This window comes from Eucalyptus grandis, chromosome 9, assembly GCF_016545825.1.
Source record: "Eucalyptus grandis isolate ANBG69807.140 chromosome 9, ASM1654582v1, whole genome shotgun sequence".
Taxonomy (NCBI): Eukaryota; Viridiplantae; Streptophyta; class Magnoliopsida; order Myrtales; family Myrtaceae; genus Eucalyptus; species Eucalyptus grandis.
The window spans coordinates 1,084,895-1,102,192 of NC_052620.1; the positions used below are offsets into that span (position 1 = coordinate 1,084,895).

The window sequence follows — 17,298 nt, forward strand, 5'->3', positions numbered from 1 at the left end:
ACTCAAAACTTTTGTGGTTGATTGGCCTGCTTTTGCTGCTAACGCATGAGGGGATAGTTTTGAATTTCGTTCTTTTGTTTCTATAGCGTTCGAATGTGTTTCTCCCCTTTACAGAATTCTTTTATTTTTTGGGTGATTTACTGATTTGTAATCTTTAATTTTTTGGGCGATTTACTGATTTGTAATTGATATTAAAGCATTACCATTCATACAATTAGTGCAATCTATGATCTGGGTTTTGAATGTTGGTTTAGGAAAGGGGGCTACACGAGGTAGACAGTGAGAAACCTTATAAGATGATATGGATTGTGCTCTGTTCTGATTTCTTTTTTCTTGGGTGTTTGACTAGCATTGATGTTGGTTCACTTGTTTCCGACTTGAAACCTTATAGCAATTGATAATAACATGTTTATTTTTTCTTCTTTTTTGCAGAATGTCTTCAAGTTCAAATATGGCTAGTAGTACTTCAAGCACACAAGCTACCTCTAGCAATGAAGTTGTAAAACAACCATTATGGAGGTATGTTACTAAGTTAGTTAATCATACTGATGTGGGGGGAAATTTGTCTTGGAGATGCAACTATTGTGAAAAAGATTTTAAGAGTTCATATACAAGAGTGAGGTGCCATTTGATGATGATAAGTGGAAAAGGAATTGGAAAGTGCACAAAAGTAGAAAAAAAAGATCTTTTGGAGATGGAAAGATTAGAGGAAGAGGTCAATACTAAATTAATGAGTATTGCACCTAGAAATGTACCTTTGCCTCCTGCTAGTTATTCACTTAGTGGTGGTGGTGGTGACAGAATGGATTTATCATTGAACTCCAAAAAAAGGAAAGGCGAAAGTGGGAGTGGAAAATCACTTGAAAATGCATTTAATATGACTCAACGGGAACGTCTAGATTGTGAGATTGCTAGGATGTTTTATTCGACGGGCTTGCCATTTAACCTAGCAAGGAATCCTTATTTTCAATCCGCTTTCACTTATGCTGCTAATCATAATATTGCGGGTTATGTACCACCGAAGTATAATTTGTTGAGGACCACTTTGTTGCAAAAGGAGAAGGCAAATATTGATAGGTTGTGTACACCTATCAAAATCATGTGGAAGGAGAAGGGTGTAAGTATTGTGAGTGATGGATGGAGCGACTCACATAGAAGACCGCTTATTAATTTCATGGCGGTATCGGATGGAGAACCAATGTTTATAAAATCGGTTGATTGCTCGGGAGAAACAAAAGATATGCATTTCATTTGTAACTTGCTGAAAGGAGTTATCAATGAAATTGGGCATGAGAATGTGGTCCAAGTAATTACGGATAATGCTTCAAATTGTAAGGGCGCGGGACAACTCATTGAGCAGGAATTTTCGTCCATTATGTGGACGCCTTGTGTGGTACACACCCTTAATTTAGCTTTGAAGAACATTTGTGCAGCAAAAAATATGGAGAGCAATCAAATAGTTTATGAAGAATGTAGTTGGATTTCAGATATTGTTAAGGAAGTTATGCAAATCAAACATTTCATCATGAACCATTCTATGAGATTAGCAATATATAATGAGTTTGTTAGCTTGAAGTTGCTTTCTGTAGCGGATACGCGTTTTGCTTCGATGATTGTGATGCTTAAGAGATTCAAATTAATAAAAAGTGGTCTTCAAAACATGGTGATTTGTGACAAATGGAATATCTATCGGGATGTTAATCAAGAGAAAGCTAAGCTTGTCAAGGAGAAGGTGTTGGATGATTTTTGGTGAGATTTGATTGATTATATACTTTTCTTCACGGCTCCTATTTATGATATGCTTAGAGTTTGTGACACCGATAAGCCTTGTCTTCACTTAGTTTATGATATGTGGGGTTCGATGATCGAAAAAGTGAAGAAAGTTATATATGCACATGAAGTGAAGAGGCTAGATGAGAAGTCCACATTTTATGAGGTGATTCACACAATTCTTGTAGATCGTTGGACAAAGAACAACACTCCACTTCATTGCTTGGCACATGCCTTAAATCCTAGGTAAGTTCTAAATTTGTATGAGATTATTACTTTAGTAGTTATTCTTTCTTTAACGTGATAATATAATACTCCTCTTATTTATTATTGTTTTCTAATTTTATTTCATTTTATTAAATAAAGGTACTATAGTGATCAATGGCTTGATGAAGATCCTACTCGAATTTCTCCGTACAAGAATAAGGAGATCAACCAAGAAAGACTGAAATGCTTCAAGAAATACTTTCCTAACTTGGATGAGCGCAACAAGGTGAATTTGGAGTACGTAGATTTTGCAAGTAAAAATGGGGATTTTAGAGAATTTGATTCCATTCAAAATCGATATTCAATGGATCCTAAGGCTTGGTGGGTCAATCATGGTGCATGTGCACCGATGCTTCAAAGCATAGCCTTAAAGCTTCTTGCACAACCTTCTTCTTCATCATGTGCTGAGAGAAATTGGAGTACTTATTCATTTGTGCACTCGGCGAGAAGAAATAAGATGACCCCAAAACGTGCAGAAGATTTGGTTTTTATTCATAGCAATCTCCGTCTTCTATCAAGAAAAAGCCCACAATATGCAGAAGGAGAGACTAAGATGTGGGATATTGGCGGAGATGCCTTTGACTCGTTTGAAGATGTTGGGGTGCTTGAAGTTGCAAATCTTTCACTTGATGAGCCAGAGATGGAGTCTGTTTTTTTTGCAGAAGAAGTGGATAATGTGGATGAATGACTTTGTTATATTACTTGATGGAATGTTAACTGTTTTTTTGCTTATTGTTAAATTTTAAATTTAACAATAGGATGTGGATTACTTGTTTTTTCCTTTAAGTTTTATGGTTTATTACAATGAAATGTAGTTGAATTTGTCAAATTAAAAGAATGAATGATATTAACAAATGTATGATTAGTTTTTTTAGTATAGACTAATTCTAGACTCTTTTTTATTATTATTATTTACTTATTTATGCATTTATATATAAAAATATTTATTTAATATTTAACGTGTCGGAACGTGTCGAAATTCTCTACTTTTTTAGAAATGACGTGTCACGTGTCGTGTCGTGTCGTGTCGCGTGTAGCGTGTCGGTGCTACATAGCTTAAAATTACTTACTTCCGGATGGTAAATGTCGAAGATCTGCATTTAGGTAGAATGTGGTCGATACAACTGATTCATGGCGGAATGAAGTTTTTCTTGTATCTGTCTCTTGTTGTTGTTGTCGGTTGACCATGTGAAATGCATGAAATACTTAGGGGCCTTTATTTTCATGCGAAAGGAAAATATTTTCCAAAAAATCAATTTTGGGAAAATGATTAATTTTTTTTTGTTTGGTAATATATGATAAAAATATTTTTTAGTGTTTGAATTTTATTTGAAAAATAATTTCAATCTCATGCAAAAAAAAAAAAAAAAAGTTGTTCTTTTAAATATTTTTCTTTTTCTTTATTTTTTTTCTTTCCTTCCTCTAATTGCCAGGCCTTGGCATCGAATACGGTAGGCCACTAGTGACATTGCCAAGGCTTGAGACAAGGTTTAACTTGGCTAGCCTCGGGCGAGGTGAAGCTCGCCTAATCCCTTACAAGCTCGGGAGTAGTGATGGGCTGATAAAAATTGAGTTCTTCCCACATGCCTTTCAAAGCACTATACTATTGTCCAAGAGACTTGTTCCCCTATTTAAAATTAAATATCTTCTCATATAGTTCATAGACCTTAAACAAAATTTTGTCCATAAGATCATCCCACACTCCCTTGGCAATCGTGTGAGATATGACATCAGCAGCGATGGATGGTCTATGCTATTCGATGACCACACCAAAAATGTATCATTTTCTCTCATCCATTCAACTATAATCTTTAGAGTTTTCAGCAAGGGCTTTGTAATAAAATAATTGAGTTTTCAAGCATTAATATAGATTTTTACAACTTGGGCCCACAACAAATAATTGGAGGATCCATTTAATTTAATAGTGGCAATCTAAACATTGACATTGTTTGTAGAAGGCTTAGCGTTACTCACGATGATAATCTCAACAAAAATATATCTATCACTAATCAAGAAGGCCGAAACTTCATTGCAAGAAATAAAACAGCAATATTGACATATAATCAAATGTAATTGGCTCCATCAATTAACCAAAGGGATGCTGAAATCTCATAAATATAGGCTGCTAGATAGAAGAAAATATCTTATCAAAAATCTCGATTCAAATAATTATATTTTCTACGGAAATCCAACAAGACCAGTCAATCATAATCAACGAAGTACTCTGATTCATGAATCCGCTGATCAATAAGTGTTGTAATCTACGGTCACAAACTGACCTAATGAATCTGATTTCTCCTGATATTATATGTATTGAGACTTGAACAGGTAAACATTGAAACTTTTGGTGGCTACGCACCAGGGAAGGAATAGAGTTATTAGAGGACTCTCAAACCAGCAATAGGACCAAGGAATTAAGTAGTTAGATCAGCTATGATACCATCTCACAAAGCTAAGTAGAGAACCTGCGGCAAGTAGCAAGAGAGAGAAGGAAGAGAGAAGAAATAGAGAGGAGGAGAAGAAAGAAAGAGAACGTGAAAACCAAAGAGCGGGCTCTAGATTCTATGTAATAGAAGCCCTAAACCCATTGTGTTTATATTGAATCTAAATTATATATGACTACTTATGTTGCAAAAAGGAATAAAACCCAGAAAATAAAAATAACTTAATCAAAGTAACATAACAATTACCAACGCTCTTGTAGTTGCAGACCATACATTCAATCAAGTTAGAAAGCATGGTTCGCCTACCAAGTATAGGGCCCATGTCGTATCTATTGACCATGAATGTAACTAGGCCATTTAAAAGGTGGACAGTCAAGAATTCTGGGCGGGCATAAGTTTCTTGGAGTTTGGATGCATTCCGTTCCTAAAGATGAAATAGCCGTTGTTGGGTATCCTCAAGGTACCCGCTGCACAATTCCCGACCTATATTACGCCATTAGTGCATAACAACTTAGCTCTTACTTCGCTCTAGGTCGGGACAATATTTCCATAACCAAAGGTGTTGTCTCCAGAGTTGAGCCTACTGAATGTGCGCATGGTGCGACTCAACTTCTTGCAATCCAAATTGATGCAGCTATAAACCCGGGAAATAGTGGAGGCACTGCTCTCATCGGTGTCATTATTCTTGGTTTCAATGTACAGATCCACCTTCACTCCTCCGTCCTCCACCATTTCCAATAATTCAACGCTCTCCTCTCTGGCCAGTCGCAGAACCGCAATTCCACAACCCCCCCCCCAGCCAACGTCCTCCGCTACAACAGTTTCCGCTCTATTAATTATTGAATAACTCGTCACATATAAAGTAGGACAATAAGTGAATCGGAATCCATAAAAAAGGCTAAGCACTTATGATACACCAAATCCGGCTTTATGCTTCAGTCAAGTCTTCCTTGCTGTCCTGTTCATCAATGAGATCAGCCGACTAAACGAAGGGTATCCAATGGCACGTCAGAATTGTAGAGGTGGCAGTTTTCGCCGTACGATAGTTGAATACAATTACCCTTTCATCGTCCAATTTAAATTGTATGCTTTCAGTAGTGCATTGCTCCACAAGCCGGTACAAATGCCTCAAATTTTCCAATTGACCTTCGTCACCTGCCAATCACGAAATAAGAGTAGTAGTTAATTACTTAAGTTTCACAAAAAACAGGACAACTTCCTAGTGGAGAACAAAAAAAAAAAAAAAAAAACAGAGGCCATAACCCACTATGATCAGATGTGTATTGGCTTAAAATAGATACCCGGAAGCAATTGTAAGTTGACCAGACTAAAAATTGAAAGCATTGATTTTCTTCATGATACTTGTTTTGATTTTCTTTTCTACCTTCATTTTTTCCAATTGGTCGGTACTACTATTAAAATGGCGAGATTGATTGTACGCGTTACAAAGAAATCATAACCGTTGAATTCTACCCTTTCAATTTCTTGAAGTGACCCCAGGAAATTTCCTCTGTTTTTTAGAACACAAGTTCAATAATGAAATCCGTCCACCTAGGATGCAAGTACCTCCAAGGGTGCGTTTGGAAAGACTTTTGGGGAAAGTCTTTGAGGGAATGCAAAGGCCCTTTAAGTGAAAGATATTTTTCAAAATGCAAGTTGTGTTTGGTAAATTGTATTGTAAAAGTCCTTTGTGAAGTAGTTTTGAGTAAAATAGTGTTTGGAAAAAAGAAGAGTTGGCTAGTCAAGAATAAATAGCCGCCGGCGAGGAGCAAGCAGTCCAGCTAAGGGTGGGCGGTCCGATGCAAGATGCAAGCCATTTGGCCAGGGTCGTGGCGACCAAATCTGCGACCGGATGGGTTGCGCAGAGGTCGCCTGAATGTCACGGCCGGCGACTAGATGTGCGTCGCGACCTCCACGGAGGTCGCCTGAAGGTCGCAGCCGGCGACCCATCTGGTCGCGCGCAAAGGTCGTGGCCAGTGACCACTTCTGGTCGCAACCAAATTTGCGACCAGATGGGTCGTGCGAAGGTCGCGACCTTCGCGGAGGTTACCTAATGCATGGCCGGCGACGCAGATCTGGTTGCTACCAAATCTGCGTCGCAACCTCCGCGAAGGTTGCGGTCGGCGACCCATCTGGTCGCAGCGCGAAGGTTGCGACCTCCGCGGAGGTCGCCTGAAGCACGGCCGGCGACGCAGATTTGGTCTCTACTGGATCTACATTGCGACCTCCACGAAGGTCGCCCGAAGGTCGCGACCGGCGACCCATCTAGTCGCAGCGTGAAGGTCGCGGTCGGCCACCAGATCTGCGACTGCGACCTCCGCGGAGGTCCCCTGAAAGTCGTGACCGGCAACCACATCTAGTTGCGACCTTCGCGGCGACCTCTCGAGCGGGGTCATGCGGCCGTGGCGAAGGTTGTGGCGCGGCGGATAGGCGTGGTGGGCCTGACGGTCGCCGGCAACTGTGTGCCTTTTGTCGGCAACCGCTCACGAAAAAGAAAGAAGAAGAAGATGAACAATCAGGGTAAAAACGGAAAAACGAAAAATCAATGAGGACAATTTGAGAATAAATTTTTTTATTTAGGCTCAGCTCTCAGCATGTGGAGAAGGCTGAAAGCCCAAGGCAACCCTCCACCTGCCTTGGGCTTTCAGCCTTGAGAAGGCTTGGCATTCCCCAAATGGGGTTTGAAAATTTTTACCAAACACCCACAAATTAGCCCAAGGAGCTTTGGGGGTTCAAAGTGGCTTCCAAATGCCACTCCCAAACGCACCCTAATTCTGCAAGACGTCCATACCCCGCATTAATGTCATCCATCAGGACCTGTAGCAGTCAGCATTTGTTAGTAATTCAAATATTGACTGCAATTAAGAGAAAAAGGGTTTCATTAAGTATCCACATGATACCTTTCTAGGTACACAACCATGCATTTGAAGCTAGAAGGAGTGCAACAGCAAAGGCAACTGTATGAGGCAGATCCAAACACTCAGGTATTTGATAAGAAGCTCATGCTAAGAAGTTTCTCTATCCTTAATGTTGCAAAGAGTGATCCGCTAGTCAAGCCTCGGTACTGGAACTTTTTGCTTAAGTGACGTCCAAGATGGGGTTTATAGCCGCAGGATACAAGAAGGTCGATGATTTGCTTTTAAGGTGATAGCTGTCTCCATCCTCAAAACAGGGCAGATATCCACATGATCGTGTGAAGATAGAAAATATCCAAGAACAATTGTTCAGAAGCAGAGCATGAATCAACAACTCAAGCACATTTTGTCTAGGATTCTCGATGCATACTAGATAACAATCATATTGGACAAAGAGGAATGAAAGGTTTGAGTAAGTACATCTCATCGATAAGCAAACAGCTGATTCTACTGAAATGAAATTCAAAGTGCCTGTGGGAAAGTTGAAAAAGAAATTATTCATGTACGGAAGCTCTACACAGAACACAAACCAAGTCAATTGGAATTCAACAAAATAAACAGGTTTAGCATGATTTTTAAGTTCTAAGTGTATGAGGATGTTCTAACGGAATAAATGCTTACATGAGAAAAGAGGGAATAAAGCAAGGCCATTGCAATAGATGTCCAGTATGTAGAGCATGACCAATGTTCTCATCATAATAGGAACAGAACAACTCACCCAATATTCTCAGAACCGGTTAGGTTCTGGAAAGCTACACCAACAACTTTACCACCGATGAGAGCAGGGCCCCCACTATTTCCCGGATTTATAGCTGCATCAATTTGGATTGCAAGAAGTTGAGTCGCACCATGCGCATATTCAGTAGGCTCAACTCTGGAGACAACGCCTTTGGTTATGGAAATATTGTCCCCACCTACAGCAAAGTAAGAGCTAACCTATTACTCACTAATGGTGTAATATGGGTCGGGAATTGAGCAGCGAGTACCTTGAGGATACCCAGCGACAGCTATTTCATCTTGTAGGAACGGAATGCCTCCAAGCTCGAAAAAACGCGTGCCCGCCCAGAATTCTTGACTGTCCACCCCAGAATGGCCAAGTCACATTCATGACCAACAGACAGGGCATGGCCCCTACACTCGGTAGGCGAACAAGGCTTCCTAACTTGAATGAACGTATGGTCTGCAACTACATGAGCGCTGGTAATAATTCTTTTCCCAGGAACGGCAAATCCTTCGGTTCAGTCAGCAGGGAAATAGGTTAGATTGCAGGGGTGAAAGAAAACAAGGGTCAAACAGGAACAAGAGGAAGGGTACCCACCAGAACCCCAAGTCTCGTGAGGGGGCTTGTTCTGCCAGGGAAGCAAGTAGTTGGGGCTGCTGGAGACGGTGAAAATCTTGACCACCGAGTCTAATGCTGTTTCTATCCCCGAATATGCGGCGCTCTCGTCTTCCCTCGAAATACTCGAGAGGGATGGCGAGGTAGAAAACCCACCCAAATCGGTACTGGCAGCGGAGGCGACACGAAAAGGGAAATTATAAGGTTTGTAAATGGAAGAAAAAGAATAAGGACTTCCTCCGATAGCCAGGATCGCCATCGGGCACAGGCGCTTTTGGAAATTGGTGAGCCATCTACAACAGGTCCAGATATTACCAGCAGCGCTGAAGATGGAGGGTAACCGGGGGCAAGCTGAAGACTTCATATCAATAGAAGTTGAGTTGAGGAAGGGAAAATTTTATCAAAAGTTGAAAAAGGGTGGGCACTTTTTCCTCTCGCCATGATGGTTGGTCCATTGCGTAGACGACACGTCGCGCCTCTATCGTCCTTGTGTTTCAGGTACCTCACGCAATTTTTTACTCTGAACTATTCAGAACATGACACTTGTCCATGTCAACTCCACGTCGTCCCACCCTCTCTCTTCTCTCTCCCCACAGAGGAGAGAGAGCGTAAGAGCGTTTGCAGAGAGGTGGACCAGAGAGTATGGAAGATAATGTGGGACGACGTGGTCTGAGCAGGTGTCAGGCTCTCAACGGTTCAGAGCAAAAATTGCGTGGCATTTTAGGGTACCTAATATTTTTTCATTTGAGACGAAGCAGTGAGCGTGCTGCGGAAGAGAGAGGAGAGATAGAGCACGCAATTCACGAAGGTCGGGCACGAAGGTGGGACCCATGGACTACAAGTTGCTCCACGCGTCGTCCATTGATCAGCCGGGCACACGTTGACATGGAATAGCCGACCCACCAAATATTTGTCCTATTGAAGACTTATGCGTTCTCTCTCTTCCTACATCTCAAATTTCGCTCTCTCCCCCCCTCCCCTCCCCTCCCCTCCCCCAAAGAACGACGAAGATGGACTTTTGATTCACTCTCTCTCACACGACACCGCCAGTCTAGGTCTTGACAGAAAAAGTCCATCGCTCCAGATGGACGCGGATCCAAATTCCCTGCACGCGCGAGGCTCAGTCAAGAAAGGGAAAAAGGATGCATCGAAGCGTAGAGAGAGAGAGAGAGAGAGAGCTATTATAAGGAGGGGAAGACCTCACCGGTGAACGAAGGAACGATTGGGAAAAAGCAGGAGGTCAAGCAGAGAGATAAATCTTGGAGGAACGATGAGCGAAGTGGGCTATAAATAAAAAGGAAAGAGGAGGAGCAGGAGGTCACGTGAGGGTTGTGGCTTGGACCAAAAGGAGCAGATTTCCCCGAGATTTATGTCTTACGTCATTTCTCCCCTTTTCTTTAAAGTCATTATCTTCATTTCTCGCATGCGCGGGAATCGGTATGTTCCCTACACCAAAAGTCTTCTGAATCGATGGAAATTGAATACAAATGCGAAATTTATCAAATTCTGACGGATCATAACAGGGGGTGCTCCTTCATTTCAATACGCGCGTGAAACCCCATTTCATTGGGTGTAATTAGCTAATTTTTGGTCCAAGCAACGTGAAGTTGGCAATCTTTCTATTATTATTATTAGAGGTGATGAATTAAGAACGAGCAATAAAAAGAAAAACAATCAATCAAAATTGCAAAAGAATATAGAGGTGATGAGTTTTTAGTCTAGTCCGATTCTAAGGAAATAACGGAACTGGACTATTTGGTCCTAGGACCGAGAACCAAAATGGACCTTCAATTCAGGTCCGGTCCAGTCCAATGGAATCGGCCACTTTTTTCCTCACTAAAGGGTGGTTACACATATTGAGAAAGAGTGAAAAGTCTTAAGATATTGACGGAAGTAATAATGAGTGATGAGTTATTGTGCCGTAACTTATGGTACCGTTGGACAAAATAGTATTTAGTTCGCATTTTACTGAAGAAATAATAATTAAAAAAACATTTGTAGTCGGTCCAGTGTCCTCTTAGAATTGGGACTAGATCATTTGGACACTGATTTCAATTTTAGGGACTGAAAATCGGACTAACACTCTTAAGAACAAGACTGAACTGGCCTATTCGATTTGATCCAAATGATTATTGATTTGAGCTGTCCATTATGCATAACCCTATAGATAAAGGGAGCCCATTCCTCGTTGAAAAAAGAAAAAAAAAAAAAAAGAGGAAAAAAAGGGGAGCCCAATTTGGGTCTTGAAGCGAAAAATCCATCACCAGCACAACGTCGGGTGGGAAGGGAAGAAGATAGTGAGGAGAGAGAGAAAGATAAACCTCTGATAAAACCACCCGTCGACACGGAATAGTCGACCCACTTAATATTTATTTTCTTGGGAGGGAGCGTGCCGCAGGAGAAGAAAGCGTGCCGACCAGGCTGTGTTGGATCCCCGACGTCTCCGGGTCCCCGCGTGAGCTGCGAATTACCGTGCTGCCTGCGGGGTGCGAGCGTCGGCCGAGGGATCTTCCCCGCCCCTCTCTGGGGATTCGGCGTGGAGATTCTGGAACGTGGGGGAGGGGATCTTTTATTCTTCCACTTGTGGTATCTGTCTCTTTTTCCATCGGGAAATCAGAAGTAACAAGAATTAAAGCATCTTTCTCTTTCTCTTTCTCTTTCTCTTTCTCTCTCTCGTTAAATCGGGACATTAAGAAAAAAAAAAAAGTCATGATCAAGAGCATTTGCCCAATTAAGATCACACAACTTTTATCCGGGAAACAAATTTACACACGTCTTATGGATAATTTGGCCACTGTTTGATATGTTGTTAAACTCGATTAATGTGATGTTGTTACTCGAGCAATGACGAATGCTATGTCGATCAATATGCTAAAAGTTTGGGTTTTTTTTTGGGGGGGGAGGAGGAGGGTAGGGAGAGAAGAGAGAGAAGAGAGAGATTTGCGGCTTTAGGGCTTAGGATCTTGAAAGTCAAAAATCAATTTGTGAAGGGGAGAATGAATGTTAGAAGACTTCAAGTTGGGGCTCGATTCCATCAATCGGAGAGAGTTGGGGGGAAGGTCACTCAAGCGAGTAGATTTAGGACTAGGGTTCTTGAGCAAAATCAGATTAGGGGAGAAATCTCAATTTGATTTTGTGAAGCCTTAGCTCAAAGAGCGTTGTTTTTTTTTAATGTATTAAAACGAAAGGTACAATCCCATTTAAGTTAACTAAAGTCTAGACTATACTGATGACGTGGTAGTCACTATTAGTCATGTCATCCTTCATTTGATAGATCAAACGCCATGTAAGTGAAATTAAATGATGGTAAGATCTATCCCTATGATAAAAGTTGGCTCTTCAATTTTTTTCCTTTTGGGAAAAATCCCTTGTGATCATGATAGCAACTTCTCAACATGTGGCGTTAACTCTTATGATAAAATAATAGCCTCGAAAAGTTATTATCGCATGGTTGGGTAAAATAATATCACCCTAATTACAATGATGGGAACTTATGTCAGGGCTCACATGATCAATAGTAAATATAAATTCGATTTACATAATCTATAAAGCATGCAATTTTTTTTTTTTTTTTGTGCTATTCACTTTTTTATTAGTGTAATTAGTCCATATACATATTCTTGTTTGTAATATGGGTGCAAGGCAAGCTAGCCATAGATTACTAGAGTTTGACTGCAAAATGCTCCAACTTGTCTTAATTCTTTTCAAGTTTAGGTAGATTCGTGAGCAACTTGTGAGCCTAAATGAGTAATTATAATCTATGCATTACAATCAAACATAAAAAAGATGCAAAAATTTAAGGGATATTGGCAAAACTTATCTTCAAGTTTGCACTCATATCCTATATTAAATAACCATAATCACACCACCGGCCGTTGCAGCGTGGATGGTAGATCATTTGCCCTCCCCGGCGGAGGCCTACGTTCGAAGCCCCTGCGAAGCAGGGAGGCTGAAGCGTTGTGTGGTGACTTAAGCGTGGCGTCGGAGTGGTGGTTTCCCTGCTAGCGTCACCAGGGGGTTTACGGCGCACTATCGGTGCAAGCTGGTTCCTCCTGTCATAAAAAAAAAAAAAAAAAAAAAAAAAAAAAAAAAAAAAAAAAACCATAATCACTTTTAAAAACATTTTGCGACTCCTCCAAATTGGAAACAAGAAAAAACACATCTACCCCGACCCTACACCCATTTTCTTTTCCCTCTTCCTCTCTCTTTCTCCACCTTCTTCTCACACAGTCGCGCGCACAAAGTAGATCCTCTCTCTCTCTCTCCACGCCTTGCCATTGCCACCATTGTCGACATTTACCCATCATGGTCGAGCTTGCGCGAGCGACAGGGTTGACCGTGATGGGCTTGAGTAAGCCGTGAGCTTGGCCCACGGGGCTCACACAAGCTCAAGCATGTAAGTCGATATATTAAAAAGGAAAAGTCAGATGAAAGTTGCAAGAGATTTTTTTTAAATTTTTTTTTATTAAGGATGGTTTTGCAATAAAAAGGAAAAATCAGATGAAAGTTGCAAGTTTTTTTTTTTTAAAGGATGGTTTTACAAGAAAGTTTTCTTGTTCTACTCTGGTTGTCGAGTGTCCATTATACTTTAAAAAAAGAAGAAGAAGATGAATTATTGGATTACTTGGGAAAAATCAATACAAATTCAGACATGAGAATCTCAAATTGGATTAATTCCCATTTGTGTTTGAACTATAAAAGTTCATGCCATAAATGGAGAAAATTATCTTCTCTATTTCAGGGACAAATTCAACGTATCATCAGGATTTTTCATTTCTGTCCAATGGAATCGCATTTTGAAATTAATATAAATAAATCCCAGCCCGGGTAGTCAAAGCAAAATAGTAATGCATGCACACCAATCTTCACGCACTCCCCAAGAGGGAAGTCAACGCATTCGGACCCTTCGAAATCTCTTAATTTTCTCCATGCTCTTGTCGTCTGATTCTTCATGCTAGCAACACAAGAAATGGTGGTCCCCATTGCACGCTCGACGAAATTTACAAAGTTAATAAAAAAGTCGATACAGAGAGACAAAGAAGATACAGAAAGGAGGCCCTCCTCGCGGTCGCGAACCCGCGTGCTCTCCGCACTGTGACCCTCACGCCGCCACCGCTGCCGCGTATGGCAGCCACGCCTCCTCCCTCGCCACGCCGCCACAGATCACATGACTCGTCGCACCTCCCTTCGAATCCTTGGAGGAAACCCACAATTCCAAGAGAGGTTTCGCAGTTCCAAGCGAGGCTTCGACGTGTGGTCCTTCTGAGCCACGGACCAGTTCAACCGACCTTACCGAGCCTGCAAGTCTCCGTTTGCGAGGTTTCGTCGCCGTCTTTGGCTTGCCCGTCAGTAGCCAAGAATCGCTTCTTTGCCGACCTCGGTGGAGTTCATCGATTGAATTAGGTAATTGCTCAACGTCTTATTCGATTTAAATATTTGATTACGTAATCAATCGATTCTAGCGCGATGGGATTTTGAGTTCAGGCATAGTCCGCATTGAATATTGTTTCCTTACGTGTAGTTGTACATTTTAAATGCAGGTGTGGTACTTAAAATTACCTACTTCCGAATGGTACATGTCGAAGGTCTGCACTTAAGTAGAATGTGATCACTGATTCGTAGCGCAATAAAGTTTTCTTGTTGCCCTTGTTATGGGGAAAATTTCATGAAAAAAGAAAATATTTTTGGAAAAATAATTATCGCGACCTACCCTCGGGGGAGGGAACAAGTTTAGGGGTACTGCCTAAATAACAAACCTAAGGCCCATGATTAGGTGTGGGCTCTCCCAAGCCCTTACCCCGCGTGATGTTGGGATATATTTTAGGAATTTTGCATAAAAAGAGTCGCCACTAGCTTATTGGAGTCGGCTAGAAACCAAGTGAGGCATGAGAATATACCTCATTTCCTACGCAACCAGAGAATTTAGAATCGGGGACTTGATTACACTAAGAGTGCGCATGGTAAACTTCCCCAGCCCAAAAATTTCTATTCTTCTCTTCCCCAGAACAAAAAAAGAATAGAAACCTGTTTGATAACGGCAAGTTAGTTTTTTGTTCTCGGGAACAAAAAGTTAGCCCAGGAATGGTTTTGGAATAGAAAAAGAAGTAAAAGTTGCTTCTTGTTCTCGGGAACAAGTTTAAGAAATAAGTGAATTTTTTTCTTTTATTCTTCTCTTGCTGACCGCCATTGACCGCCCTTGACCTCCGCCCGCTGTCGCCCGCCGCCGCCACTACCGCCGTCGGCCAACCGCCACCACCGGACGCCGCCGCCGCCGCCGCACGTTGCCGCCGGCCAATCGACCGCCACCGCCACCACCAGTCACCAAAGGCCAACCAACCGCCGCCGTCGCCGCCGATCGCGGCGGCGGCGGCGTCCGGCAGTGGCAGCGGTCTACCGGCAAAAATAAAAAAACAAATAAATATAAAAAAGAAACTATTTTTTACCAAACGCATTTCTATTCTTTTTCTATTTCTAGAGTAAAAATTTTGTATAGTTACCAAACGGGTTTTTTTACATAGAAATTGTTCCCCAAAATAGAAATAGAAAAGAAGTATTTCTGAAAAAAAATTGTTCCCCGGCCAAGAAATATTGCCATGCGCAGCCTAATTGACTAATTAGTGCCATTTCCGTATCTAATATTGTTCATTTTAAAAGTAAATTTTTTTGTCAAGTGGTTTGAATTAATTTTATACCTATCCACTAACATGTGAGATAATCATGCAGGTGGGCAATCATTAAAGTAACAATTATAGCTACCAAAATCCTAATTGCAGTAAAATTAAACACGTGCAATTAAACATAACAAAATATGCAAACTAAACATGCGATATAATCAATATACAAGTAAATAAATGCCTAATTACACTAAAAAGGCAATACATGACAACTCCTAATCAAACCCTACCATTTTTGGATTTTCAAAATTTTTAAATTTTTTTAAAAAATTAAAATTTAAAAATATATATTTTATAAAAAAAAAAAAATTTCATCGGGCTGGGTCCGGTCCGGTCCGGTCTAACCCGGCCCAGTTCGACCGGGTTAGCGCGGGTCGGAGACTGGACCTGAGTTCGGTTCGGCGAGCCCGGATGGGCCCGAAGCGCGGGCCTAGCCCAAGAGATCTCCCTCCTCTCTTTTAAAACAAACCAGGCCCACAAGGCGAAACTGGCCCCCTCTAGTGCAAGATCAACCCACGTGCAACTAGGCCCATTTGGCCCGAATCAGCGAAGACCCGACTCGAATTTGTGACCCGGGCCCGACTCGGATCTAGTCGAAACCCTACTCGATTGGGGGGTTCTCGTCCGACTCGATTCTGACCCGCTTCGAACCTTCTTCTCGGGCTTCTTGGCGGCGGTGGCGCGGCGAGGCACAACGATGACACGGCGTTGGGTGGTTCGACGGCGACACAGGGCATCAAAGGGGCGACGACAACGTCAGGGTCAACGGTGTCATCGGTGGTTGAGGAGGCGGCAGCAGGAACGGTGACGACCAGCCTCCTCCCTCCAGATTTGGCTTGCTCAGGTAGCAGTGGCATCGCTCGGAGGGGGAATGACTCGGACCGGTGTGCAGGGGGGTCAATGCTCGATCAACGGACAGAGATGGTGGGTCGCAATGAGGGAGACGGAGTTGCAAGCAGGCGGGTCGCGGGTCGGCGCGGGCTTTAGGCGAGGTGGGGTGCGGCGGTGGCTGACGACCGAACGCGGCCGGCGCAGATGGACAGGGTCGCTCAGGAACGGCATCGAGACTTCTTCGTCGAGGACGGTGCCGTGGTTTTCGAGCTCGAGTGGCGTCATTGGCGAGGGGAGTGGGAGTGGCGATGGCTCGGACGGCGTCGGGTAGGAGGGCAGCAGCTTGGACGGCGTCCGGGATGGCTCCTCTCTCCTCGGCCGCCACCTTCCTCCCCCAAGAATTTCTCTCTCTCGCCCTTGATTCCCCTACGATGCTCACCGTTTCTGGGTTCTCCCCTGGTGGTTTTTGCTTTTTTCTCCCTTTGCCGCAAGTACCCCAAGCTCTTCCAGGTCAACGGTCGATGCGCCCAACTCCTACCTTGCCAGCTTGTTGACCGGCCTGCTCCCCGACCCACGAATCACGCCGAACCCTGATCATGTTGTTGCTCTTGCTGCTCCTCTGTCACTGTGCTGTTGCTGCAGGTCTGCGCAAGAAGACCACAAGGAAGGAAGACAATCAGGCGCGGGCCGGCTGCGCCTAGGCTCGCACGAGGGGAAAAGGAAAAAGAGGCGGGCCGGGCCGAGATCGATCCAACCCGACCCGACCTCTCTCGTTTTCGTTTTTTTATAATTAATTTAATTTTTTTATTTTTTTATTAATATTTGAAAATACAAACTAGGTATCAACAGCTACCCCTCTTTAAATGTAGCCTCAAAAAGGTTGTATTCAAAGATAGAAGATACCTAATTTATTTCGACGGTAGAGAGACCCTAAGTGCACAAGCACGTATCAGGTTGACATAAAGGACTCATAACTATGGAAGTGTGTCTTGTCAATAAGAAGAGTGGAAGACTTCGGGCTACAGAAGCCCACCGGGTCATAAGAAGAGAGGAAGACTCTA

At 42.5% G+C, this 17,298-nt stretch overlaps 2 protein-coding genes across 2 annotated transcripts; both read left to right on the forward strand.

Moving 5' to 3' along the window:
- Positions 1–504: 504 nt before the first annotated feature.
- On the forward strand, positions 505–2,740 carry LOC120288339. Its single transcript, XM_039302271.1, has 3 exons — positions 505–519; positions 1,959–2,016; positions 2,137–2,740. Exon 3 carries the CDS (start codon positions 2,342–2,344, stop codon positions 2,723–2,725), a length of 384 nt encoding a protein of 127 aa, XP_039158205.1. The 5' UTR covers positions 505–519; positions 1,959–2,016; positions 2,137–2,341; the 3' UTR covers positions 2,726–2,740.
- A 1,036-nt stretch (positions 2,741–3,776) lies between these two features.
- On the forward strand, positions 3,777–5,722 carry LOC120288233 (protease Do-like 10, mitochondrial). The gene is made up of 3 exons (XM_039301860.1): positions 3,777–3,814; positions 4,713–4,806; positions 4,989–5,722. Exons 1-3 carry the CDS (start codon positions 3,777–3,779, stop codon positions 5,220–5,222), a joined length of 366 nt encoding a protein of 121 aa, XP_039157794.1. The 3' UTR covers positions 5,223–5,722.
- The last annotated feature ends 11,576 nt before the right edge of the window (positions 5,723–17,298 follow it).